The sequence below is a fragment of the Dipodomys merriami genome, unplaced genomic scaffold (genome assembly GCF_024711535.1).
Source record: "Dipodomys merriami isolate MVZ:Mamm:240054 unplaced genomic scaffold, mDipMer1.0.p SCAF_34, whole genome shotgun sequence".
NCBI classification, from domain to species: Eukaryota; Metazoa; Chordata; class Mammalia; order Rodentia; family Heteromyidae; genus Dipodomys; species Dipodomys merriami.
In genome coordinates, this window is record NW_027204937.1 from 14,431,764 (window position 1) to 14,459,622 (window position 27,859).

A 27,859-nucleotide genomic window follows, 5' to 3' on the forward strand; every position below is an offset into this window, starting at 1 on the left:
CTGTTCCTAACAACTGTGAGTAAAGTCCTGAGAGCGGCTCTATGAGCTGGAGGCTGCAGGGCTAACTGCTCCCTGCACAGGTGATGCCAGGGGCAAGGGTGAACAAGGGAGTTTCGGGATTGTTAACAACAGGAGGACCTCCACTTGGTTCTGTCAAGGAGGAGCAAGAAGAGGAAGAATAGAGGAGAGGAAGAGGAAATGGAGGAAGAATAGGAGGAAGAAGACAGTGAAAGGAAATTAGAACCCAGCTTCTAGATCACTTCATGCCCTGCTGCAAGTGGTTAGCATACATCTAAGGTCACAGGGCTTATTCCCACAATGCACTCTGACATCATGGAGTACTAGGTCCTAGCAAACTGCTGAGGAAGTAAGTCCAGCATGAAAAAGGCTGGCCCTGAACTTGTCCCATAAGTAATAGGAAGAGTGTGGAAGTACTCACTTCTTCCAGGGCATTGGCAGAACACCGGGAACACATCCACTCTTCAGAAGCCTTTGTAGGGGGAACCCCATAGCAACCTGATAAGAACACCAAATATAACAAATTAAACCTGAAGGCTAGAGTCCAAATGGATTTGTAATTTTTGTTGTTGTTGTTGCTGTTGGTGATGGGGCTTGGACTCAGGGCCTGGGCGCTCTCCCTGAGCTCTTTTTGCCCGAGGCTAGCTCTACCACTTTGAGCCACAACTCCACTTCCAATTTTCTGATGGTTAATTGGAAATAAAAGTCTCATGGACTTTCCTGCCCGGGCTGGCTTTGAACTGAGATCCTCAGATCTTAGCCTCCAGAGTAGCTAGGATTACAGATATAAGCTACTGGTGCCCAGCTGCAATTATTTTCTATAAACCACGTCCCCAAAATATCAAATCTTATAGAAACCCCAGAATCCTAGATCATTGTCAGCAGGACTCAAAGCCCAAAATTGTGGAGTCACAGGTACAAATGCCTAGTAGCAGAGTTAACTGGCTCAAGTAGAGATGTTTAGCATCACAGGAAAGCTATCAGTCAGCAACAACACTCTAATACCACGTAAGCAGCCTTAGAATTGGGGGAGGAAGGAGGCCAGCAGATAGTAAACACCTCCTATGAGCAGGTTCATGCTCCAGGTACAGGAGAGAAGAGTGAGAGAAACTCACTGGCATGGACCCGGACACTGCACTTCTTGCAGGAGACAAGCATGCTGGTGCCATCTTCCTCCAGATAAGGAGTAGAAAGGTTGATGTCTGTGCTGCAGCCGGTTGTGGTGAAGCACATTTCTGGAATCAATGGCTTGGTCCTTTGTGTTTGGGCAGCGGATGTGGAAGCATTTCCACAGTTCTGGCTCAGGCCCCCAAACTCGACCTGAGGGGAGAGAAGAACACACAGCACAGTGAACACACATCCCTGCTCTCAGCTCTCCACCTGCTCCATCAGCAGAAAGCTGGCTCTCTCACTCATGTGACTACGACTATAGCTCCCGGGTGCCCAGCCATTATCCCAGAGCTACTAATTGAAGTTACCTCTAATGACTCAAATTCAATTTCTCACTGCAGCATCAAACAAAGGCCTCTAGGGGACAACTGAGAAGAGGGAGAGAGGTAAGAGGCAACTGGGATTTCAATCTTCTCAAACCAAGTGACAACAAAATGCACTGAGATGTTAGCAGCAAGGCTGCTACTGAGGGTTCCCCCTGGTGCTGTATCACACAGTGGCCCCATTCAGAGATAGCACTCGGAGCAGATGCCCCTAATGGACCAGCACTGATTGCTTCTGCCAGTTCATGTCAGCAGGTCACCTGAGCTGTAGCTCTATCACATGGCTGGAGCCCCACCTGTGCTTCCTGGCCCAGGGCCCCTCGATGGAAGAACATTATGTCCACATACACTTCCTTTGGCAAAGCGACACTGCCTGCAAATATCTGCTGGCTCTGCCGCTGGATGGCACCATTATCCTTGTTCCAAGAACAGAGCCCAGAAACACATCAACCTCTGGGCCTATGCCATTGATGAAACTCTGGTGCTGACTTAGTAGAGCTGCTGATGAAAAGAACCAGGCCATGGGGTTGGGAAGGTGGCTCAGTGGTAGAGCGCTTGCCTTGCATGCATGAGGCCCTGGGTTCGATTCCTCAGCACCACATAAGCAAAAAGAAAAAAGCCGGAAGTGGTGCTGTGGCTCAAGTGGTAGAGTGCTAGCCTTGAGCTGAAGAGCTGAGGGACAGCACCCAGGCCCAGAGTTCAGGCCCCACGACCGGACCCAAAAAAAAAAAAAAAAAAGAACCAGGCCAGTTGCTTCCCTTAGAAGCAATGGAAAACACAGTCCTTTGGCTATGTTTTCTGTCCATGGAAATAAAATTGGTCTACAGTTGGTCTACAGTTCCATCCTTCAGCTGGAGCCCCTCCATGCTACCACAGGGCTGCTTAGCTGCCTGCCACCTTGTGCAGGTCCTGGCTGAGCCTGCGTTTATCACCTGGCACCTACTGCTTTGTGAATGCCTTCTTGGCCTCCTAGAGAGCTGGACCCAAAGGGATCTGTGCTGGTGCAGCCGTCAATGTTCTGGCATATAGAAAAGGCAGAGCTGACCCCAGCATTCATGCTTCCTACTCTTCTACTATCACACCCCTCGCTTCTACTCTGCCTTAGTTCCTTCTGGTCCATCCTCACCACAACAATGGGAGAAAGTAAAGAGGGTGACAACACAAGAGGACCTGATCCCTTGAAGGTCAAGACTACTGTGGTAAGGAAATTCCAGTCTTATTCCCTGATTGGCCAGGACTGCAGACAATCAGCAACATCGTGGACAGACAGCTGGACTAGGATGATAACTGAAAAGTGAAGTGCTCTGCAAACAGCAACGTCTGATGAGCTCAATCCAGTGCAAGGGGAGCCTGAGCTACACTAGCTCCAAACTCGTTCAAGTAAAAAGCTAAGGTGATGGCCTGTCAAAAGATAGCCAAGGTCCAGAGAGGATAGAGATACCAGGGAAAAGAAGACTCCCTCAAGAGAATCAGGGGCAAGCTATGAGCAAACAAATAAATCTAGCTTCCTCTGACTGCTGATTCTACATGAGGACACCAAGTAGAAGGTGCAGCCAACCTGATGGTAAGTTTGGAAGATCATGCAGACGGCACAGTGTGGAGCCTGCTGGGCCATGAACTCGTTGAATTCCTTCTCAGCTTCAAAGTTTGGAGGTCGGTTCTGCCACAGCTGACTTAGGGGCTTGGCCCAGGCCTCTGTCTCATCAGCTTCCTCTTCAGGGGTCAGCTGTTCAGAGGTCTCTAGAAGAGGTAACAGAGTAGCTGTTAGCCCCAGCCAGGCACATGGCAGGCTATGCCAGGATTGCTGGTTTCAACTTTGGACTCAAGATTCCTAAGGGTAATAAGGGCCAAGAACAGCAGTTATTGCCAACAGACTCCTTCGATGCCTATATTGAAGGTATGGGGAGCCCTGCCTTTACCTTCATCCAGTCAGATTGTCTTGTGATCTCTACGCTTCCTCTTGCCCAAGAGCTCGGCCCACTTTGCTCCACTTAACAGCTGTCATATTCAACCCTTTGCTCTCTCCAAGGGCAGAACAGTTAAACACTGTCATGCCAGAAACTGTGATTTGCTGCCTCCAGAATGCCAACATGTTAAGTAAGTCCGTCCCCTTTTAAAGTTTCCCCTTTAGCTGAGCTGGAGAGAAAAGGAAAAGAAATTAATAGGGAATTGGCAAAGATTCAGGTTGTTATATCACGGTCCTTGGACAAGACTTTCTAGAAAGGTCCTTCTAGAAAGTCCAGGGGCCAGCTGACTGCTTTGGGTAGAGCTCCTCAATTCCTCCTGGCTCTGCCTCAGAGAAGAGCAGAGTCATGTGTTCAAGATGAATCCTCTTCCTAGTCATAAAATGTAATTTCATGCATGGTAAATTATACAGGCATTCACACACAGTGAGACCAAAAGAAGATACTCTTAGGAGAGGAACACAAAGGCATAATGCCTATGTGCCTCTGATCATAAAATATTTACTGAGATGAACTCCAGGAAATGGAAACGAGGTTTTTTCTTTGTTGTCATTTTTGTTTTCCTTTTGTCTTGTCTTTGGAAAGATAAGAGGGTGGGGCATAAACATGGAGGGACAAAGTGTGAACAAATGCAGCAGGAGTACTCACTAGACAGCATGTGGAAAATAAACCATACAATGTGTAGGTGGGTATGGAAGAGAAAAACTAAGAAAGCGAGGGAAGGGGTAACATTGTCCAAAAAATGTACTCATTGGGGCTGGGAAGGTGGCTCAGTGATAGAGCACTTGCCTTGCATGCATGAGGCCCTGGGTTCGATTCCTCAGTACCACATAAACAGAAAAAAAAGCCAGAAGTAGCGCTGTTGTTCAAGTGGTAGAGCGCTAGCCTTGAGCTGAAGAGCTGAGGGACAGTGCCCAGGCCCAGAGTTCAGGCCCCACAACCAGACCCAAAAAACAAAACAAAACAAAACAACAACAAAAAATGTACTCATTACCTGACTTATGTAACTATAACCCCTCTGTACAATTCCTTTATAATAATAAAAATTTATATTAAAAATGTAATGTCATGTCTGTAGACATGTAATAGCAGTTCTGTCCACTACCCCCAGGGGAAATAGAGAAAAGTCCATGAGGATCCTAGAGACAAATAAGTCTGCAAAGCTTAAACTACCAACTTGTTTGCCCTTCACGATGCCCTGGTCAACACAAATCCTGGCCTCTCTTATATTATCTAGTTATCTGGACTCACAAGTCATCAGTCCTTGCCACTCTGCACAGGGCAACTCCCCTCCTGGTCCACCTGCCCAGAAGAATGGATCTCACTACAGAATGGAAATCAGAAGATTGCTCACAAAACAAGACAAAAGAGATAAAGGTGCACAGCCCATCCAGTGCACAGAAGATCGAAGATTACGGGAAACCCATAATAGTTCCAAAGACCTAGAATAAGGGAGGGAGGGATACAAGCAGACGGAGATACCAAAATAGACTGCTGTTGTGATACAAGGGGAAGAGAAGCTACATCTGCCACAATCTTCCTTGCCAAGTGTAGTCAAACCGAGCCCACGTATGTGGAGACTGACAGCAGACTGGCCCTGCCCCACGAGGCATCTGAGGGAACACTGAGGGAATCTTCACGCAACACCGTGCAGACACGAACAACCCCCAGTTACAACTTCTCCGGTGAGCTGGCTCCTTGGACAAAAGTACTTCCCAAAGGGCTCCTGACATTCCACAAAAGCAGCCCAGAACAGGCTCTTGCACTAGGTACCCATTTGTTCACTTCTGATGACTGTAGGGCCAACACAGATAAATGGCTTTCTACTTTGCCTTCCCAGTCATATTGACTCTAAAGGGACCTGGCAGCTTTTGTGTGCAGCTTCAGGGAAGGCCACTGTAGCGTAAGGAGGCCAGTGCAGACAACTAAAACCAGCCCGTAAAAGCCCCATTGTTCAGGTTCAGTCACAAGGCCTGGCCCAAACAAGAGGGAGCAAGATAGGGTAGAAGAAACAGAAAGACAGGCTCACAATGACAACTAAAAATTTAGCACACTGACATCTGTTCCACTTGCAAAGTCAAAAGTGGCCCAAACCATTCCATATGTGAATACTGAAAGACGAGGGGAAATGTTCAGATTGTTAAGTAAAAATTACAGGAACTGAAATTTTAACAGTTTACATATGTAAAGCTTCACAGAGCCTTAGAGTCAAGATGTGTGCATTTCACTAAAAATGTTATGCCTCAAATGAAAAAAAAATGTGTTTTTAACAAGTGGTAGAGGAAGTAGCACTGTGGCTCAAGTGGTAGAGTGATCGCCTTGTGCTGAAGAGCTGAGGGACAGCGCCCAGGCCCAGAGTTCAAGCCCCACAACCGGCAAAAAAAAAAAAAAAAGTGGTAGAGCCAGGTACTGGTGGCTCATGACTGTAATCCTAGCTACTCAGGAGGCTGAGATTTGAATGTCATGGTTCAAAGCCAGCCAGGGCAGAAAAGTTCCTGGGAGGCTTTTTTTTTTTTTTTTTTTTTTTGGCTGGTTGTGGGGCCTGAACTCTGGGTCTGGGCACTGTCCCTCAGCTCTTCAGCTCAAGGCTAGCACTCTACCACTTGAGCCACAGCGCCACTTCCGACTTTTTCTGCTTATGTGGTGCTGAGGAATCGAGCTGAGGGCCTCATGCATGCAAGGCAAGCACTCTATCACTGGGCTACCTTTCCAGCCCCCCTGTGAGACTCTTATCTCCAATTAACCACTCAAAAACTGGAAGTAGCACTGTGGCTCAAGTGGTAGAACAACCAAAGTGGGGGAAGCCAGACCCAATGGATGGCACTCACCTGCAATTCTAGTACTCAATAGGCTGAGACAGATGGGTGGTGAATTCAAGGGCAGCCTGGGACGTGGGAAAGGGAGAGGGGAGGGGGAAATGGGGAAGTGTTATCTTACACTAAAAGAAACTAAAGAGGGCCGGGTGGTGGTGGCTTACGCCTGTAATCCTAGCTACTCAGGATGCTGAGATCTGAGGATCACAGTTCAAAGCCAGCCCAGGCAGGAAAGTCAGTGAGACTCTTATCTCCAATAAACCACCAGAAAACCGGAAATGGCGCTGTAGCTTAAGTGGTAGAGCACTAGCCTTGAGCTGAAGAGCTGAGGGACAGCATCCAGGCCCAGAGTTCAGGCCCATGACTGACAAAGAAAGAAAGGAAGAAAGGAAGGAAGGAAGGAAGGAAGGAAGGAAGGAAGGAAGGAAGGAAGGAAGGAAGGAAGGAAGGAAGGAAGGAAGGAAGGAAGGAAGGGAAGGAAGGAAGGAAGGAAAGCTAACTTCCAAAAACAATGTGACCCTTCTTTAGTTATATTAATTTAAAGGACAAGTTTGAAAAGCTATTAAACACATTCTAGGATGAGCAGTAAAAGACAGATGTAGACCAGAGGAGAACATTAGGAGATACTACTTATGTGGTAACAAGGTTGCAGCCTAGTGTATACTTAGGGGACTTCCTCCTTGGGAGATGCCAATTGGTGATCATGTGACCTGAAGCAAGCCCCAGGACTGGCAAAAAAAAAAGCCAATGAGAGAAAGATGGATTTATAATGACATGTTCCAGTAATAACTATTAAACACATAATGTCTACATTCTTTTAATTTGCCACAGTGGAACATTTCCTGAGAAGTCATATTATATTTTATTTTCAGTTATGTTATTAAAAAAATACCTGGACATAATTTATGTTTGTCTAGGAAAAGAAAGATTGCATAAAACGTTCAGTGTTATTTTTAAGGGTAGGTATACGGCCAATCTTTTCCTTTAATAACCTGTTCTGCTTTTCCAGTTTTCTACAATCTATGTAATTTTCATGTAACATAGATTTGAGGGAGAAATCATGGAATTAGGCTGAAACTCCTGGGTGGGCTAGAATACAGACTCATGACTCCTAGGACCTGGTCTGGACACTCTCACTGACTTCAGGACCTCTATGTCTGCTTCCCTACTAAGTTCTCATGGTAGTTCTCAGTTTCTACTACAGAAACCTGCAGAGATGGAGCTCTGACATCAGATAAGGAAAGGATAAACAGGATAGGGAACAGACCAGCACTAGTGAAGAATGCAAATGTCTCTGTTCTTGTGAGAGTGGGGGCTGTCACTAACATCTGAGCCAAGGCTCATCTTTCTGGAGCCCAGAATTTACACTCCCCTAAGTGTCAGTGCCACACTTCCTGACCTTCCTTGCTCATGTCTCTCTCCTTCAGAATCCCCTCCTTCCTCTGCCCAACTCCTGCTTAGCCATCTCCATTTCTGCCTTGTTCACAAGTGATTTCCCTTACTCTAAAATAAAGATAAGCTATAACTCTGCACTTCCCTCAAGTCTCATTCTCCACAGACAAACTGAACTCAGGCTTCCAAAAGCCAACCAAAGGTACAAACAAAGGAGGGAGGGAATCATCAACTCACCTTTCTCCCTCACAGAATACTCTCAGCTGCAGAGCCAGTCACTAAATCCAGCCAACAGTGTCTTCACTACCTTCCCTTCTCCCAGCCCTCCTACCACCAATCTAGCACCATTCCAAAAGCCCACCTGGGCTTCTCAAAGCCATCCTCAAGCCACAATCACTAGGAGCAATCTTTCTTTTCTTTTTTCTTGTGCTGGTACTGAGGTTTGAACTCAAGAGCTTTGCACTTTTGCTTATCTTTCTCCCCTCAAAGCTGGCACTCTACTACTTGAGCTAATACCTCACTTCCAGCTTTTTGCTGTTTAATTGGAGATAAAAGTCTCAGATTTGTCATCCAGGGCTAAGTTTTAACTGTGAGTCTCAGATCTCAGCCTCCTGACTAGCTATGATTATAAGCATGAGCCACCAGCACCAAGCAAGGAACAGTCTTTTTTTTTTTTTTCCTTTTGTCGTGGGGCTTGAACTCTGGGCCTGGGCGCTGTTCCTGTGCTCTTCAGCTCAAGGCAAGCTCTCTACCACTTGAGCCACCGTGCCACTTCCAGTTTTCTAGTGGTTTATTGGAGATAAGAGTCTCACGGACTTTCCTGCTCGGGCTGGCTTTGAACCACGATCCTTACATCTCAGCCTCCTGAGTAGCTATATTACAGCCATGAGCCACTGGCGCCGGGCTTCTAGGAACAGTCTTTATAATGGTAATCTGATCCTGTCATTCTTCTGGCTCAAATATTTCAATGGCTCCTGAATGCCTGTGAGAAACAACACTGTCCTTGACCTAGCCTTTGTCCTCCTATCCTAGCACTCACTCTCTCCCATGCCTATATCTTCAGCTACACTGATCTAATAACCCTTCCTCTGCATATATGCTCTTATTCTTTTCTCCATGGTGGCTCATGCTGTCCCCTCTTCCTGGATAGGCATCCTTTCTGTAGATCTGTTTACCTGTCAGTTTGCCCCACTACCCTGTGAGCGTCTTGAGGGCACGGACATATCTTAGTTAGCTTTGTATCCACACATCCAGCACAGGGCTTGGCATCATTGACAGAATTTGCTATCCTGAAAACTCAGCCTTGTACCTCCTAGGAGAAGAAAGGAAAGAACCTGCATGCAATTATCCCGTATAAGGCACATACCATCTCCAGCTGATAATGAAATCTAATTAGCAAATTAGATTAAAAAAAAAAAAAAAGTAAAAGCTATCCTCTGTACAGAATTATCTGAGAGAGCAGCTCAGCCCCAGACCCACCATTCCCCCCAGTCTTCAGATGTCCAGTCAGAGGCCGCAGTGCAGTGGGCTGCATTCCTCCTACTGAGCAGGGGGGGCCAGGCTTACCATCATCACTGACACACTCCTGCAACACAAGTGGGTGATGGCGTGGGAGCTTGCTTAAGGGCTGGCGGCGACCCTTGGACTTCTTAGTCTCCTCCAGAGAAAACATGTACCGATCAGCAACCTGAGAAAAGTAAAGGAAGTCAAACTGGCCTTCTTTCAACGTAGGAGGCCTGGCATGGTTGTAGCTTATAATTCTAGCACTCGGGAGACTGAGCTAAGGGATCTATTTTATTTTGTTGTATTTTATATCAATTAATTGCTAGGATTACAAGTGAGGCGTCTGTCTAGCTTGTTTGAGTGACTGAATTTTACTACTGGGACTGATCTCAAGGCCTTTGTACTGGGAAGGCACTCTATACTTTGTCCAGATTGGGAAGATCTTGACTTTGAGGCCACTCCAGGTGACAGGGAGAGAGGGAAGAAGAAAAGGACATGGAAAATAATAAACAAAAATAAAACTTAATCATCTGGGTTATTTTAGATTTTTTTTTTTTGGGGGGGGTACTAGTCCTGGGCTTGAACTCAGGGCAGGGGTTCTGTCTCTGAGCCTCTCTGTGTTCAGGGCTAGCACTGTACCACCTGAGCCACAGTGCCACTTAACGCTTTTTCTGTTTATGTGGTACTGAGTAATTAAATCCAGGGCTTCATACATGCTAGGCAAGCACTCTACCACTAAGCAACATTTCCAGCCCTTATTTTAGAATTTTAGGGTAAAATCTATGCCTTACATGTGGTTTCTGGCCTTTCTGGAGCAGCCTGAAACAAACATACCAAAAGCAAACCTAATCCCACTCTAAAGAAGAGCCAGATGCCCTACCCCTTAAATGCATTGCCATGAGGCAACTTTGTGAGCTTAGAAAAGTCCAGGTGCCCCTTTCCTTGGACCAAGAGTCAGGAGCAACTTATATAATGTGCCAGGCAGCAGGGCAGTCCAGAATGAAAGCCTAAAGGAATCCAAAGGGATACAGGTCACCTGAGCCAAAACAAGTAAAGCACTCTATGGAGAGACCTGAGCTCTTGTGGACATTGCTAATTCCTCAGCTGATGTTTCCCCAACACTGACCAGGACAAGGCGTCTAAACCTCTGGCCTAGCTGTGAAGGAAAGGTGGTCTCATACCACCTTCACATAAACCAGAACAAACATAATTAGGAATTGGATGCTAAGGATTCATTCAGTAATGCTATGCAGGAGTTTCTTTTTAATCAACTTACTTAAAACTTAGTTATACTGACATTAGGAGATGTGAGGCTGGCAAAAGCCATTAAGCAAGGAAATGAGGCCTGCAAAAAAGCCACTCTGCAATGACAAAAACAAATGTCGCAGGGTGCTGCCGAGAAGTGGTGGCACTTCCCAGCCACCTCTGCAGAGGTGCCCTGAGTCCACAGACGTGAGGAGCCACTAGAGAACTGTACTTGGGATCCTAAGACAAAACAAATTCTGTGCAGACCATGTTCAAGAAAAATAGAGCCTGTCCCTCTAAAACATAAATATTACCAACAGGATTCAGAGTTTATGTGCCCATTCATCAACAAATGTCCACTGAGCACCACAGTGCCAAGACCTGTCTAGGAAAGTAAATGTGAAGCAATGGACTGTGACAGGATGCAATCTTGGCTCATACAAGTGTTGTGTAGTGGTGTACAGGAGTAAGGTGAAGAGGCTGAGACTTGTTACTGCTGTGGTCCAGGAAGACTACAAATCACAGCCTCTCTGCACTCAACTCACTGTTTGGATTTGTCTGAAGCAGTGATTTTCAAAATGCCTGTTGTGGGCATGGATGTAGCTTAGCGGCAAAGTACTTGCCTAGCATGTGGAAGGCTCCAGGTTCATTCAATCCTCAACACCACAAAAACAAACAAACAAAGCAAAAAACAGGAACAAAAGAAAATATTCAGTAAGACCCACAAAAACCTCCACTGAACTAAGGATGAAGAGCTCAGAGCTCTATCTCCATTCTACCAGAACAGCTTTACTTTGATTTCTATTTTTCCAAATGAATTAGATTTTACTTTCCAAATGGTTCTTTGGAGCAAAAGATTTAGATTTGAGAAACTTTTTTTTTTTGGCGGTCATGGGGCTTCAACTCTGGCCTGGGCACTATCCCTCAGCTCTTCAGCTCAAGGCAAATGCTCTACCACTTCAGCCACAGCGCCACTTCTGGTTTTCTGGTGATTTATTGGAGATAGGAGTCCCAGGGTCTTTCCTGCCTGGACTGGCTTTGAATGGCAATCCTCAGATCTCAGCCTCCTGAGTAGCTAGGATTATAGGCATGAGCCACCACATCTAGCCAGATTTGAAATCTTGAGCATCATGTTCAGAATTAGTCCCAGCTACTCAAGAGAGGCTGAGTCAAGGGGATCAAGAGTTCATGAGTTAAGGGACCCTAGACTGGAGTCAAGGCTCAAGTCATAGGGTATCAACCAAGCAAGCTAGTCAAACAAATATGAAGTGCTAAGTTAACAACAAAAAAAAAAAAAAAAAAAATAAGAGGCTAGCCTGACAAAACAGAGAGCCTGTCTCAAAAGAAAAAGCTGTTAGATGCTCATGCCTGTAATCCTAGCTACTCAGAAGGCTGAAATCTAAGGATCATGGTTCAAAGTCAGCCTGGACAGAAAGTTCATGAGGGTGTTATTCCCATTTAATCAAAGAAAAAGCTGGAAGTGGAGCTGTGGCTCAAGTGGTAGAGTGCTACCCTTGAAAGGAAGAAGCTCAAGAATAGTGTACAGGCCTAGAGTTCAAGTCCCAGAAACAGCAAAAAAAAAAAAAAAAAGAAAAAGAAAAAGAAATAATCAAACTACAGAATTAAATTTTTGGGAATAATGATGGAAGATAAACTGACTGGAGACTAGGCTTTCTAGGGACAGAGGACAAAGAAAAGAAAGGAGACTTGAAAGTGCACAAGTAAGGGAAATTCAAGAAAGCCAAGTGGAGGACAGTGTCAAGGACAGGGATATTCACAGCAGCAAAGGACGCAGGAAGAGCTGAGCAGAAAAGTGGCCAAGCATTTGGCAACTGGGAAGGAAGTGTTTGTTTCTGAGAAAATTTCCTCCAGAGAGGTGGTAAGGAGCCCATTTTCTAGAAGAGTGAGTGAAGGAATCAAACCAGAGTTTGGGAAAGAAGTGGCTTCTAAACGATAGAAGCTTGGTGAGTATGGTTCACAGCCAAAAAAGGAAAAGTAGCTTGGGAAAGGGAGATATTAAGATATGACAGTCCCTAAAAGATGTCCACATCCTAATCCTTGTGAGTACATTATGTTAATATGACATAGGAGAATCTAGGCTGTTAATCAGATGACCTTAAAATGGAGGGATTATCTGGGATTATCTGGTGAGCCCAATGTAATCGTTACAACACTTAATAACAGAAGAGGGATGGAGAAAAGGCTGTCCTGACGTGACAAGAGGAAGACTTGGGTAAATGTCAGGACCTATGAAGATGGATGAGAGCCACAGACTAAGAAATTGAGAAGAGCTGACAGGAGTTGGGAGGGGGCAAGCAAATGTTTTTGCTCATAGGGCCCACAGGAAAGTATACAACCCTGTCCACAACTTCATTCTAACAAGACCCACTGTAGACTTCTGAAATGTAATGTATTGAAATTTGTGTGATTTTGTGGTAGCTTGCTATACAGCAGCAATAAAAACAAAACAAACAAACAAACAAAACAGGAGTCAGGTGCTGGTAGCTCATGCGTATGATCCTAGCTACTCAGGAAACTGAGACCTTGAGATCCTAGTTGGAAGCTAGCCTGGTATTTTAGTCCATATCTCCAATAAAGCAGCAAAAAGCTAGAACTAGAGGTGTGGCTCAAGCTCCAATAGTAGAGTACCATCGTTAAGTGAAAAAGCACTCAGGCCCTGAGTTCAAGTCCTAGGACTGGGGGGGCGGGTGCCGTGCACGCAGACACACAGACACACACACACACACACACAGACACACACACACACATACAGACAGACAGACACACACAAACATATACACATACACACACCCCTCCTAACAGGATCAAAGGTGGGGAGAGATTAAGGAGGCAAGGGTCAAGAACAGCAGATGCAGTCTGGGCACAACAGGAAGACAACTTTGTCCAAGATTTACTCAAAGTGCCTCCTATATACCCAGCATCTGTAGCCAGGTACTTGGGGTCCTATATAGATAGATGGATGAGATATGACTACTAGGCAGAGAAAAAAGCCTGGAGTCCCTGGCATCTCTCTTTTCCACTTCTCTGAGCAAAATAGGTAGGTCTATTCAAATAACTAACTTTTTTTTTTTTTTTGTCGGTCGTGGGGCTTGAACTCTGGGCCTGGGCGCTGTCCCTCAGCTCTTCAGCTCAAGGCGAGTGCTCTACCACTTGAGCTACAGCGCCACTTCCGGGTTTTCTGGTGGTTTATTGGAGATAGGAGTCTCACGGTCTCTCCTGCCTGGGCTGGCTTTGAACCATGGTCCTCAGATCTCAGCCTCCTGAGATCCCAGGCGTAAGCCACCAGCACCGGGCCTTCAAATACCTATCTTTTTATACTTTCTCATCTTCCATCTAAATCCTCCATACCCTCCCCTCCAAGTGCTGCCCCTCCCTGGGATGCGTTTCCATTTCTAAATCCCCTCAGTACATTACAGGAAATGCTGCTTCCAATCCCAGTTCAACCTCCTAGCGTGGCATGTGGGCAAGTACCAACACCACCCTTAATAAGGGGTGATGAGCTTGGCCCCAATGCTCAGTGGGCAGATGGGATTTGACAGTTGGTGGTGTTCCAGGCCCCTGCCTAAAGGAGAACTGAGAAGCAAGGTTCCAGAATCCTCTGTTCCCTCTCCTAGCAAGCAACACCCAGAGTCAAGGCCAATGTCCATGCTGAGGTTTGGTCCATGCAGGGAAAACCAACTGTCCTCCAATCTTGTTTTGGGACCTCACATTTTCAAAGCAGCCTCACCTAACAAGAACTTCTAGCCAGGCACCAGTGGCTTCTGCCTGTAATCCTAGATACTCAAGAGGCTGACATCCAAGGACTGCAGTTCAAAGCCAGTCCAGGCAGGAAGCTCCATGCAACTCTTATCTCCAATACACTACCCAAAAAAAGCCGGAAGTGGTGCTGTGGCTCAAGTGGTAGAACTGTGGCTCAAGTGGTAGAACACATGTCTGTCTGTCTGGTCCACTTGCTCTCACCACATGGAAGTTGGGAGGAAAATATCTGCTTCTACAAGGGGCTAGCCAGTGTAGGTCACCTGTCTGAGTAAGGTAGTGGCTACTTTGTTCTATCATGTGACATCCTAAGCTTTTATGTCTGATTCTTGTATTATAATTTAACTGATTCAAAATTCAGATAGGGAAAAAAGATGGCTGTTAATTTATTGGCTTTTGGGGCTGGGAAGGTGGCTCAGTGGTAGAGTGCTTGCCTTGCATGCATGAGGCCCTGGGTTCCATTTCCCAGCACCACATAAGCAAAAAAAGCCGGAAGTGGCGCTTTGGCTCCAGTGGTAGAGCACTAGCCTTGAGCTGAAGAGCTAAGGGACAGAGAGTTCAAGCCCCACAACCAACACACACAAAAAAAACTAAGAATTACCTCAATACACTGAATGCAAGCCAAATACTCAAACATTTACACACACACACACACACACACACACACACACACACACACACACACACACACACACACACACACACACACTTGTTTTTTTTGTAGGCTGTAGGGCTTGAACTCAGGGCCTGGTGCTATCCCTGAGCTTTTCTGCTCAAGGCTAGCACTCAACCACTTTGAACCACAACTCCACTTCTGGTTTTCTGGTAGTTAACTGGAGATAAGAGTCTTATGGACTTTCCTGCCTGGGCGGGATTTGAACCAATATCCTCAGATCTCAGCTTCCTACAGAGGATTATAGGCATGATCCACCAGCACCTGGCTAACACACACACTTTCAAGAGAAAAATTTTCAAAAAGTTAAGCAACAAGGGCTGGGAAGGTGGCTCAGTGGTAGAGCACTTGCCTTGCATGCATGAGGCCCTGGGTTCGATTCCTCAGCACCACATAAGCAAAAAGAAAAAAGCCAGAAGTGGCACTGTAGCTCAAGTGGTAGAGCACTCGCCTTGAGCTGAAGAGCTGAGGGACAGTGCCCAGGCCCAGAGTTCAGGCCCCACGACCGGACCCAAAAAAAAAAAAAAAAAGTTAAGCAACAAGTTCCACAAGAAATGTACTCACTACCTTACTTATGTAACTGTAACCCCTATGTACAACACCTTGACAAAAAAATTTAAATTAAAAAAAAAAAGTTCAGGAAAGATTAGGGGTGAGGGTAGAATGTGTTGCTTAGCTTGCACAATCTGTAGTTCCCCCGCCCCCACAAAAAAAAAAAAACTCAAAAAGTAAACATAAGGAAACAGAATCTCAAGGGCTCTCTACTGTGTGCCATCTTTATCCCATAATGCAACGAGGCCCCTGGAGGCCATAAGGCCAGAGAGAAGAGAAGGAGACAGCTATAGCCAACAGGCCTCTTGGCACCCCTCCTCTCCGTGGGAGACTCACCAAAATCCAATTTGTATAAACCCAACAGAAAATAGCTTCTAGTGAGGCTGTGTTCCAGGAGGATGCCTGAATTTACAGCTTTGGGAATCCATCAGATTTCCAAAGGAGGCTGCATTAACCATCCACTGGGACTCCACAGCACAGTTAAAGTTTCTAAGAATACCCTTAGGTTTTAGGGTAAGAAAGGCCATCCCAGAACTCCTGAACCACTGCAATTTTAAGACAAGGAGGATGGAGGAAGGGTTCCTGCCCACACTAGTGGGCATCCAACTGGGCTGAAGATCTGCCGCTGTCCCTAAGGGTACTGCTATAATGTAATCCTCGGGACCCACAGTCATACACAGAAAGGAGAAAAGGAAATTCCAGCCAAGAATAAGCTAGAAGATCGTAATCATCAAATGATGCAGGCTGGAGCTCCAGGAGAGAAGTGGAGGGGTAGAGAGGGTTATCTCTCTCCTGCCCTCCTATAATCTGCAGCATATCTACTCTACAGGACCCCCTCTTTCACAAGATGCCTTCCATACCACTGCCCAGAGCCCGCCCATACCGTGGCCAGCTCCTGTTCACTGATACTTCTGGGGGCACCAGCTTTCTTCTTCATGCATGGCTCTCCCATAGTCACTTTGCCATCCCCTTTGGCGTAGCTGTGCACGGTGAGAACTCCTGTTTGCCCCTGAGCTTGGCAGGAAAGAAGATCGCTGGTTTCCGAATCAGAAGAGGCAGAATCTCGAGAAGAACTGAATCCCATGCTAGAAGAAAATTTCTTTTTGGAACTGGAGAAGACAAGACGTCCTCCTATGGAAGCAGGATTCACAGAAAGATCCAGGGCAGCTGCCTCTTGTTCCTCTTCCTCATCTTCCTCTTCTAGTTTGACGTTTTTGAGCTCTTCAAATTTGACTTCAGTCGAGTCAGAGTAATCTAAAACACCAATGTATTTGCATTAGACAAAGCCAAGTTCCTCCTGTGCGTGTGTACTTCATGAGGGCAGAGTGGGAAAGCATGAAACATATAAGTGTAAGTGGGACTTGATTTCAAACCCAGGCTCTGTCACTGATGAGGCCATTGTGTGATAGAAGTATCTGCTCAGGCCTCCAGTTTCTTCCTCTATTTGTCAGATGAGGATGCTACCACTTATTTTCAGGGCTCCAAAATCTAATTCCCAGATATAAGGTGATACAAAACCACATCAGCAAGCTATTAAGCAAATGGCAGCTGCCTCTTCCTTGCAAGTCTCTTGCAGAAAATGCAAGCTTGCACTCAGTAGCCACAATTACTCCAAGCTAGAAAATCTGCTGAGAAGTCAACTCAGCCCCAGGATCTGAATCCATGAGTCTGCCAGCAGACATAACAAATTTCTTCAACCTGACCAAAACTAAGACAAGTCACTCCTAAACAAAACCACCCTCAGTGATCATATGAATGACTACTCAGACATACCACTTTCTTCAGACACATGGCTCCCCCATACTCTAAGTGAACAAATCCTAAAATGATAGGCACCTCCTCAACTTGATCGTTGTACACCACGTACACACATCAAATTATCACACTGTACCCCAAACCATATAATATTATGTACCAATTAAAAAGCAAAAGTAAGGAGCTGGGCACCGGTGGCTCACGCCTTGTAATCCTAGCTACTCAGGAGGCTGAGATCTGAGGATCTCGGTTCAAAGCCAGCCCGGAGCAAGAAAGTCCGTGAGATCCTTATCTCCAATAAACCACTAGAAAACCAGAAGTGGCGCTGTGGCTCAAGCAATAGAGTGCTCGCCTTGAGCTGAAGAGCTAAGGGACAGCACCCAGGCCCAGAGTTCAGGCCCCACAACTGGACACCCCCCCCAAATAAAAAAGAAAGAAAAAGCTGGGTGCTGGTAGTTCCCGCCTGTAATCCTAGCTACTCAGGAGGCTGAGATCTGAGGATCACAGTTTGAAGCCAGCCCAGGCAAGAAAAGTCCATGAGACTCTGATCTCCAATTAACAAAACAAAGAAACAACAACCAAAAAAAACCAGAAGTGGTGCTGTGTCTCAAGTGGTAGAGCACTATATAGTCTTGAACAAAAAAAGCTCAGGGATAGCCCCAGAACAGGCAAAAATAAATGAATAAAAGGAAAAATAAAAGATGACAGCCAACCTGGGCTATAATAGTGAGTTCCAGGCACCCCAGGGTACACAGTCTGAAAATAAACCCTATCTGAAAATAAAATTAATAAATAACATTAGATGGCATATAGTTCCATATTCTCTCATTCTTCTTTATGAGTTGTTTCCTGGAAACACAATGCCAGACATCGCCACCAGCTCACCTGGAGGTCATCATGCTGCTTCCCAGCACCAGGCATTTGCCAGGCTCCTCCTCTCTTGTGTGCTGCATCTGCCTGCCTTATCTCCTAGGAGTCACCTATACCAAAGTCTTCCATTTTCTCCTCACTCCTTGCCAGGCAGCAGGATGAGCTTTCCCTCTATGCCTAGTCTTCCCTACATACTCCTCACAAACCAATCATAGGTTTGCTCCCAAACCTGGTTCCTCCTATTTTTTTTTTTTTTTTTTTGCTAGTCCTGAGGCTTGAACTCAGGGGCTGGGCACTGTCCCTGAGCTTCTTTTGCTAGCACTCTACCACTTGAGCCACAGAGCTATTTCCAACTTTTTCTGTGTATGTGGTATTGAGGAATCGAACCCAGGGTATCATGCATGCTAGGCAAGCACTCTACCATTAAGCCACCTTCCTGGCCCCCTCCTATTATTATTTTTTTTGGGGGGGGGGAGGGGGTTGGTTGTGAGGCCTGAACTCTGGGCCTGGATGCTGTCCCTCAGCTCTTCAGCTCAAGGCTAAGTGCTCTATTGCTAAAACCTCGGCGCCACTTCCGGCTTTTTCTGCTTTTGTGGTGCTGAGGAATTGAATCCAGGGCCTCACACAGGCGAGACAAGCACTCTACCATTGAGCCACCTTCCCAGCTCCCCACTCCTATTATTTTTGATGGAGCATTTAATATGGTCTTGAACATGGAACAGACAGGGGTGTGGAAAAAGCATCATAACTCACCTGGGAAGGGTAAGCCGTCTTCCACTTGTCGCACAGAGCTGTGGGTGGGCCTCACTGGGGCGAGGGCAGCCTGGCACTCTGTCATCTCATACTGTCCGGAACTCAACTCCTCCTTGGGGAAGAGTTCGCTCTGACTCACCTCCTGTGGTATTTCGAGACAAACCCGGTGTCTCTTTGTCCCAATACGATGCTTGGCCAGGCTGTAAAGAAAAAAAAACTTGTAAGAGCCAACCTATCCCACATACTCACATACATCCACATAAAACCCATAATACATGGCAAGAACCAAAACCCTGGGCCAACTCTTTCTTGCTTATATGGCCCAAGATAAGGGACCTCACTGTTCATTCTGTCATCTAGAAAGTACAGGTAGCCGGGCACCAGTAGCTCATGCCTGTAATCCTAGCTACTCGGGAGGCTGAGATCTAAGAATCGCATTCAAAGCCAGCACAGGCAAGAAAGTCCATGAGACTCTTATCTCCAATAAAACACCAGAAAACTAGAAGTGGTGCTGTGGCTCAAGAGGTAGAGTGCTGGCCTGAGCTGAAGAGCTGAGGGACAGGGCCCAGGCCCACAGTTCAAGCCCCATGACTGACAAAAGAAAAAAGAAAAAAAAAAGAAATACAGGTTACCTCCACTCACCTTGCAAATTTGTTGTGAAGACTGCAAAGAAACATATATAATTCCAGGTCTGTACTACATACCTAGTCAATGCCCTCCAGGCCTTCTTGCCCTCAAAAGCTTTACACATGGCCAAGTTCTCCTTTATAAAACACTCGGACAGGCATCAGTGATTCATGTCTGTAATCCTAGCTACTTAGGGGGCTGAGATCAGAGGATCATGGTTCAAAGCCAGCCCAAACAAGAAAGTCCATGAGACTCTTATCTCCAACTAACAAAAAAGCCTGAAGTAGAGTTGTGGCTCAAGTGATAGAACATTAGGATTGAGCAAAAAAATCTCAGATAATGCCTAGACTCTGAGTTCAAGCACCTGGATATAGCTTGGTGGTACAGTTTTTGTTTAGCAAGGGCCTGGGTTTGAGCCTTAACACTACCGCCAAAAAACACCAACCATGATGTGCTGAGAAAGAAATCAATTTGGGGGGCAGGAGTGCCCTGCATTGCATGCCTTGCACCTCTTGCCCTCTACAAGCTGCATATCTTCATTTCTAAGTAAAAGCCACAGGAAGAGCTAGAATACTCCGGGTCTAAAGGCTCTAGAGACCTGGGCACTGGCGGCTCATGCTTATAATCCTAGCTACTCAGGAGAATAAGACGGAGAATTATGGTTGGAAGCCAGCCTTAGCAGAAAACTCCTTGAAATCCTTATCTCCAATTAATCAGCAGAAAGAAAGAAAGAAAGAAAGTAAGTAAGAAAGAAAGAGAAAAAGAAAAAAAGAGAGAAAGAAAGAAAGAGAGAGACAGAAGTAGAAGTGGTAGAAGTGTGGCCAAGAGAGAACACAAAGCCTTGAGTTCAAGACAAGACTAAAGGCTCTGGAGCCTTTGCCAGAAGACAACTCCCTCAGGTGTGACTCTATCTCTGAGCCTGGTGCCAGTGGCTCATGCTTGTAATCCAGCTACTCAGGAGGCTGAGATCTGAGGATCACGGTTCAAAGCCAACCTGGGCTTATCTCAAATAAACTACCAGAAAACTGAAAGTGGTGCTATAGCTCAAATGGTAGAGTACTAGCCTTGAGCTGAAGAATGAAGGGACAGTGCCCAGGCCCAGAGTTCAAGCCCCATAACCAATTAAAAAATAAATAAGTAACAGTCTCTCTGAAGGCTATAGGAGTAGAAGGCTATAGGAGCTGCCCAGATACCAGCAACCGCACAGGGCTCCCAATTACCTTCTCTTCAGGTCCCCCTCCTCTCCATCCTCGATCCCCTCCATGTCCTCCTCTGGGCACTGCTCATTCACAGCTCTTGTGGACAGTTCACTCTCCTTCAGAAATTCGGCTGCTTCTGGCGTGGGCAGAGTATGATCAATAACTGTGCTGTCCTTCCCAGCTTTCCAAAGTTTGTACCTTTCTGGCTGGAACCGCCTCACAAACACATCCATGGAGATCTTCACCATATCCTTCCTGCAGGAGCACTGCCGCAAGGAATCCACAGGTGAGCATATCTTACCTGCTCCCACCCCACCTACATCCCATCCCACCCTCCCTCTTCCAAGTAGAAAAAAGTATGATATGGTTTCAGACCACACTCTTTCAGTTTACAGACTAAAGGGATCTTATCTTTGCTGAGCTTTTGAACATGAAGGAAGCAGAAAAAAAAAAAAAGCTGAGAATTCTTGGCAGAGGGGTGGATTCATCTGGGCATGATCGGTTAGAATTGCGTTGTTCACCCAGGGCCCAGAAAGGTAACAGCCACCTGTGCTTGGAGTTATGCAAGCCAGGATCACAACAGCCCGTTTACTACCTTGCATTAAAGGTCCAACCCTAGGGCTGGGAATGGGGTCTAGTGGTAGAGTGGTTACCTAGCACACATGAAGCCCTAGGCTCGGTTCCTCAGTACCAAATACACAGAAAATTCCAGAAATGCCAATTAATAGAGTGCTAGCAAAAAAAAAAAAAAAAAAAGCTCAGGGACCATGCCTGGGCCCCAAGCATAAACTGCTAGACTGGCACAAAAAAAAAAGGGGGGGGGGGGGCTGGAAGATGACTCAGTGGTAGAGTGCTTGTCTTGCATGCATGAGGCCCTGGGTTCGATTCCTCAGCACCACATAAGCAGAAAAAGCTGGAAGTGGCACTGTGGCTCAAGTGGTAGAGCGCTAGCCTTGAGCTGAAGAGCTGAGGGACAGCGCCCAGGCCCAGAGTTCAGGCCCCACGACCAGACCCAAAAAAAAACAAAAACAACAACAACAACAAAAAACAGGTCCAATCCTGCTGCTTGCTTGTAATATACATAAACCCTTCAGGATTTCTCAAGCAAAGTCTAACCAGGCATGGTGGCAAAATCTACAATTAATCCCAGACTGAGACAGGAGGATTCCAGGTTTGAGGCCAGCACAGGAAATTTAGTGAGACCCTGTGTCAAAATACAATTTTAAAAAGCCCTGGGTTCATTCAATCTCAATACTGCAGAAAGAAAAGGGAGTGGAGCCAGGAGCTGGTGGCTCACGTCTATAATCCTAGCTATTTGGGAAGCTGAGATCTGAGGATTGCTTATGGTTCAGAGCCAGCCACGGCAAGAATGTCTGTGAGACTCCTATCTCCAATATACCAGCAAAGAGCCAGAAGTAGAGCTGATGCGCAAGTGGTAGAGTGCTAGCCTTAAGCCCTGAATTCAAGTCCAATACTGTCAAAATAAAAAGGGGTATGGGAGGATGGAGGGGAATGGGGACCTCAGAAGGACTTTAGCAAATACTATACACAGGTATGCTCTTATTGATGAATGAAGTGTGGAACATTATTTCATACTTTCTAAAATGGAACACACAGAAAAAATTCTTTGTGAGTAACCGTTTCTGAATTCCAGCAGTTAAGAGACACATCCTGACCCCAGACAATGCACCTAAAATCAATGGCCTCACCCAAATGCCCTTGGTCATGGTATTACAGGAAGAATTCACTAGGACTTACCAGCACAGCCTGCTTCCCATACTCAATCCACCGACGGGTAGCAAAATTGGTAGACTCGGCACAATTGAAGCCATGGTTGAACCCAGCATGGTAACCATAAGGAAAAGTGATCATAAATTCTCCAGCTTCTTGAGTGACCTAAAGAAGAACAGACTTAAAACAGCCGCTATACATGACAGAAAGTTACAGAAGTGGGCTTGTGCCTGAACTTTGACTCTGCCACTATTAACTCTGCAAGCAAGAATGAGGCATAAAATGAGCAGTGTCTCTGTCTTGTGTAAAAAACAAAGTCTTAAATACATCAGATGCAAACAAGACTGTATACAATGAAACCTTCCTCCATACTAACCCTGTGCAAGGGACCTGACTTTTCTTCCCCCAGCACCAGATCACATCAGACCCACTTTTAGATGAAATCCCACCAGATGAAGTGATGAACTAGGGTCCAACTAAAGCAAAGACCACAAAAGGTAGCTTTGATGTAAATCTACTAACTTCCATATGTAAAATCAGCTTACCTTGTCAAAGGGAATGCCGTATTTCTTCAGCATCAGAGGCGAAATCAGGGTCATCTTATGGCGGAGGAAAGCCTCACAGCTTTGAGAACTTCCTGGGAAAAAGCCTGAACAAAAAAAAGCAGGTCTAGGTTAATGAGTGGGCTCCACACTAGCTCTGTAATCCTAGAGTCACTTCACACTTGTGTATCTTATCTGGATGAAGAAGGATGAGTGACAAATGATCCTCTGGGCTCATTCTAAAATTCTGCAGTGAGCCTTTGGGCTCACTCCAATAGGGCACTGTCTGCATAGTCAAACTGAATTTGGAGGACTGGGATCATTTATATAAGCTGCCTCTGTTCTTACAGAGGTCTGAAAACTAGGACTTTCTCTAGTGCTGAAATACTAAAATCAGACCCTCAGGCTTCGTAACCACATCTACCCTACGGTTCTCAAAATAGACTCTCTAGAGGAACAGGTCTACTCAACACTGGCTTTAATATTTGAAGTACTGGCCGAAGAGCCATGACCAAAATGACTCATGTTTTTCCTTGGGCAAAGAAACCCAGGCTGGGGAGGGTTGGGAAGAAATGCCAGTAAAAAGAGTCAAAGAAAGCCAGGCACCGGTGTCTCATATCTATAATCCTAACTACTCAGGAGGCTGAGATGTAAGGATTTCGGTTCAAAGCCAGCCCAGGCAGGAAAGTCCGTGAGACTCTTATCTCCAATAAACCACTAGAAAACTGGAAGTGGCTCTAAGGCTCAAGCAGTAGAGTGCTTGCCTTGAGCTGAAGAGCACAGGGACAGTGCCTAAGCTCAGAGTTCAAGGCCCACGACCGAACAAAAAAAAAAAAGTCAAAGAAGTAAGGACAACATTTCTTCTTAGGCAGAGCAAAGAATCTAGTTAGCTCTGCTAAGGTAGCCAATCTGGCAAATGAGCTCACAGATACACACAGTGCAAGCCTAAGAAAGGCCACAGACCACAGACAACAGATACTTCTGAGCAGAAAGCAGTTTGTAGGAGGATCCATCCAATACCCAGAAAAGGCATGGTACCTTTGGCAAGGCGCTCCAACCGTTTTCCATGCTCAGGTGGAACAGAGTACCTGCAACCAAATAAGAGCATCAGACACTGGGCAGAGGATGATAGGAACTAAGGAGCTTGATTAATGTCTCGGGTGATGGGACATGCCAACTACCCTTATCTAATCACTGCACATTGCATACATATACTGAAATGTCATGGGGTATGAATACATATATTATACATATTATAATGTGTCCATTAAAAATAAGAAGTGTGCCAGGTTACAGTGGCTCATGCCTATAATCCTAGATACTCAGGAGGCTGAGATCTGAGGATTGCAGTTCAAAGCCAGCTTGGGCAGAAAAGTCCGTGAGACTCTTATCTCCAATAAACCACCAGAAAACTGGAAATGGTGCTATGGCTCAAGTGGTAGAGCACTGGTCTTGAGCTGAAGAGCGAAGGGACAGCACACATGCCCAGAGTTCAAGCCCCATGACAAAAAAAAAAAAAGTTTAAAGGGTTGGGGGAAATAAAGCATGGCATCATATACCTCTGTGATTTTCAAAATGCTCCCAGCAGAACTGGAAAGGCCTAACTGGGGGAGGCTGGAGCAATGGAAAATAGGGAAGAGATGGAGGAGACACTAAGGACATGGTACCTTTTCAGCTGCTGAACCCATCTTCCCTTCATCTCCATAAAAGCTATACTGATTACCTAATAATTACTCCTCCACCTGGTGGGGTGTCTAGACATCACAGAAGCTGCTTTTCAGAAAGAGAAAGAGAGAGAGAAAGAAGGATGGAAGGAAAGAAGGAAAATAATACCTAAAACAATTTTAATTAAACTTTTGCAAAACTATTCAACTTTATATTCTGAATTCACAGCAACCTTATTGGTTGCTTTCTTATATATGCTGAAGAATATTTCAGCAAGGCACATGCTTGTGGTCCCAGCTTAGGGGAGCAGCTGGGTTTGGATTAAGGCAGGGATTGGCTTAAGCCCAACAGTTCAAGGCTAACAAGCTCAAAAAACTCTAACCCAAACAGTTCCCTTATGAAATAGAACAGAGTTGAGGAAAGTGTCACCTAAAGGTCTTTGAGTTGGGCACTGATGGTTCAATGCCTACAATTCTAGCCACTCAGGAGGCTGAGATCTGAGGATCAAGGTTCAATGTGAGCCTGTGCAGAAAAATCTGAGACTCTTACCTCCAACTAACTACCCAAAAGCAGTAAGTGGAGGTGTAGGTCAAGTGGTAGCGTGCCAGCTTTGATGAAAAAGCTAAGAAAGAGGACAAGGCCATGAGTTTAAGTCTCAGCATCAGTACCCCGACCCCCAAAAATAAAACTCTTTGACATTCATCAGAAGTCTCTGGAACTTCAATTTCAAATGACCAAGAAAGAATACACAGTAATTAGCAGGGCGCTGGTGGATCACGCCTGTAATCTTAGCTACTCAGGAGGCTGAGATCTGAGGATCATGGTTCAAAGCCAGCCCAAGCAGAAAAGTCTGTGAGACTCTGATGTCCAATAAACCACTAGAAAACTGGAAGTGGCGCTGTGGCTTAAGAGGTAGAGCACTCGCATTGAGCTGAAGAGCTGAGGGGAAACGCCCAGGCCCAGAGTTCAAGTCCTATGACCAAAAAAAAAAAAAAAAAGAATACACAGTAACTAAACCATCTCTTTTCCTTTGTTCACTTTCATGTAGTCCTGAGGATGAAACTCAGGATCTTGCACATGATAGGTGAGTACTCAATTACTGCCCCAAACATCTGGATGAATCAGAGTGGAAATCCAGTGGCAGGGAACTTTACAATAAACAATGATAAAGATGCAAGAGAACAATGGCAAACTGTACAAGGCAAGCCCTCTAGTGGGACAATGGCCAGGGACAATGGCTTGATGGTTTAAATAACTATGGGTACAAAAGGCTTCTTTCCTCAACATTACATTACCCAGGGGGATGGATGTGGCTTAATATGTTCAAAAAGTAAATCCAAACCAATACAATTTCCCTGATGCCTCATTTCTCAGCCTGAACACAGCACCAGTGGATTTGTGTGCCAGGGTCTTCTTTATCAAATAACTCTGCTACTGTTCCAGCAGGCTGGCCACACTTCCCTAGCTCCCACCCCCAAACATCCCTCCAGCCTACCCATGTCCTCAACTAGGTCTCAGGCAGACCTCAGAGTCACGACTTGCTCTTCAAAACTTTTCTGCCACAGTATGGTTGCTTTCCACTTTCTGCTTTCTATCTGCTCTGAGGATGGGCTTCATAAGTCTTGATCATCATCATCGCCAGCAACATAGTCACTAAAATGCTGAGGCTCAGAGAAGAGGCAGTATGGAGAGAGAACACAGTGAATCGCCATCTCCTGGCAAGACTGGTTGTTACCAGTATTGGGATACCAGGAAACACCGGAGTAGCTTTGCGGATCCCCCTCCTCTATTAAACACACTGCTGCCCAGCAATTGGTTTTTCCTAGAGAAAATGAAAGCTTTCTGTCATCTCAAGAACTGATTCCAGTCTTGAAAGTCTGCCTCTAAGAAATGCCTCCGGCTTATTCAGAAGAATGAGTTAGGAAAGCAGTGGACAGGCTAGTACAAAGGGTGAACAATGCAGCAGTGGTACTCGCTAGAAACTATATGGACCATGAACTACACAACTTGTAGCTGAGGAAGGGAGGGGAAAACAGAGAGAGAGTGCGAGGGAAGGGTGACACTGTCCAAAAAGAAATGTATACTTTACCTGACTTATATAACTGTAATCCCTCTGTACATCACCTTTATAATAACAATTAGAAACTTTAGGGGCTGGGAAGGTGGCTCAGTGGTAGAGCGCCTGCCTTGCATGCCTGAGGCCCTGGGTTCGATTCCTCAGCACCACATAAGCAAAAAGGAAAAAAGCCGGAAGTGGCGCTGTGGCTCAAGTGGTAGAGCACTAACCTTGAGCTGAAGAGCTGAGGGACAGCGCCCAGGCCCAGAGTTCAGGCCCCACAACTGGACCCCCCCAAAAAAAAGAAACTTTAAACACACACACACACAAAAGAGGTAGGAGTGTAGCAGAGTACTGGCTTAGCCAAATAAAACCTTGCTACTTAAATGATGACCTGAAGCTGGGTGCTGTTATTCAGGAGGCTGAGAACTGAGGATTAGTTTGAAGCCAGCCCAGGCAGGAAAGTCTCTGAGACTCTTATCTCCAATTAACTAGCTTAAAATGGGAAGTGGCAGCTGGAGCTCATAGTGATAGCTTACTAGCCTTGAGCGACAACTTCCAGGCCCTGGAAGTTCAAGCCCTGGGAGCTGGGGGAAAAAAAAAAAAGGCTTGAAAGCTCATCTCAAAGGTGGAATACCAGATCCACCCCAAGTCTAAAGTACCAGAATCCTCACTTCAACCACCCTAGGTACTTCCTGTGTGCATGGAAGGCCAGAAGGCCAGGAACAAGTGCAGGCTGCCTTTACCAGGACTTGGGCTCCCCAAAGTGCAGATAGTTGATGCTGTAGAGGTCCATATCTTCTGTATGCCAGGCAAAAGATGTCTTCCACATGCCAAAGTACAGGTATGGGGTGTTCACACCTTCAATGGTGATGCCACTCTCCTTTTCCACCAAGTCCAGGATTGTCTTCAGCCGGCCAATATTCCACTCATCCACATGCTGCCAAGCAAATGATAGTCCAGACAGGTTACATTTGCATGGAGAGGCCTCAGATGAGCTTTCATGGCCAGCCAACATAAGGAATACCATCAAAAGCTCAGCACCCGTTGGTGCCAGTAGATTACGCCTGTAATCCTAGCTACTCAGGAGGCTTAGATCTGAGGATCATGGTTCAAAGCCAGCTTGGGCAAGAAAGACTGTGAGACTCTTATCTCCTATAAACCACCAGAAAACTGGAAGTGGCATTATGGTTCAAGTGGTAGAGTGCTCGCCTTGAACTGAAGAGCTAAG

The 27,859-nt window shown here is 45.9% G+C and overlaps 1 protein-coding gene across 3 annotated transcripts in view; it reads right to left on the reverse strand.

Annotated features, from left to right (window-relative positions):
* The window catches only part of LOC138803434 (lysine-specific demethylase 4A), a 54,059-nt gene that overhangs the window by 13,193 nt on the left and 13,007 nt on the right, over window positions 1-27,859 (reverse strand). For all 3 annotated transcript variants that reach the window (XM_069987437.1, XM_069987436.1, XM_069987435.1), the window contains 11 exons: window positions 27,375-27,568; window positions 23,946-23,995; window positions 22,911-23,014; window positions 22,393-22,530; window positions 20,656-20,900; window positions 18,809-19,008; window positions 16,314-16,684; window positions 9,247-9,367; window positions 3,070-3,251; window positions 1,134-1,338; window positions 440-516 (listed from right to left, as the gene is read on the reverse strand). In XM_069987437.1, the coding sequence (XP_069843538.1) occupies window positions 440-516; window positions 1,134-1,338; window positions 3,070-3,251; window positions 9,247-9,367; window positions 16,314-16,684; window positions 18,809-19,008; window positions 20,656-20,900; window positions 22,393-22,530; window positions 22,911-23,014; window positions 23,946-23,995; window positions 27,375-27,568 (1,887 nt within the window). The remainder of the gene's footprint in view (window positions 1-439; window positions 517-1,133; window positions 1,339-3,069; window positions 3,252-9,246; window positions 9,368-16,313; window positions 16,685-18,808; window positions 19,009-20,655; window positions 20,901-22,392; window positions 22,531-22,910; window positions 23,015-23,945; window positions 23,996-27,374; window positions 27,569-27,859) is intronic.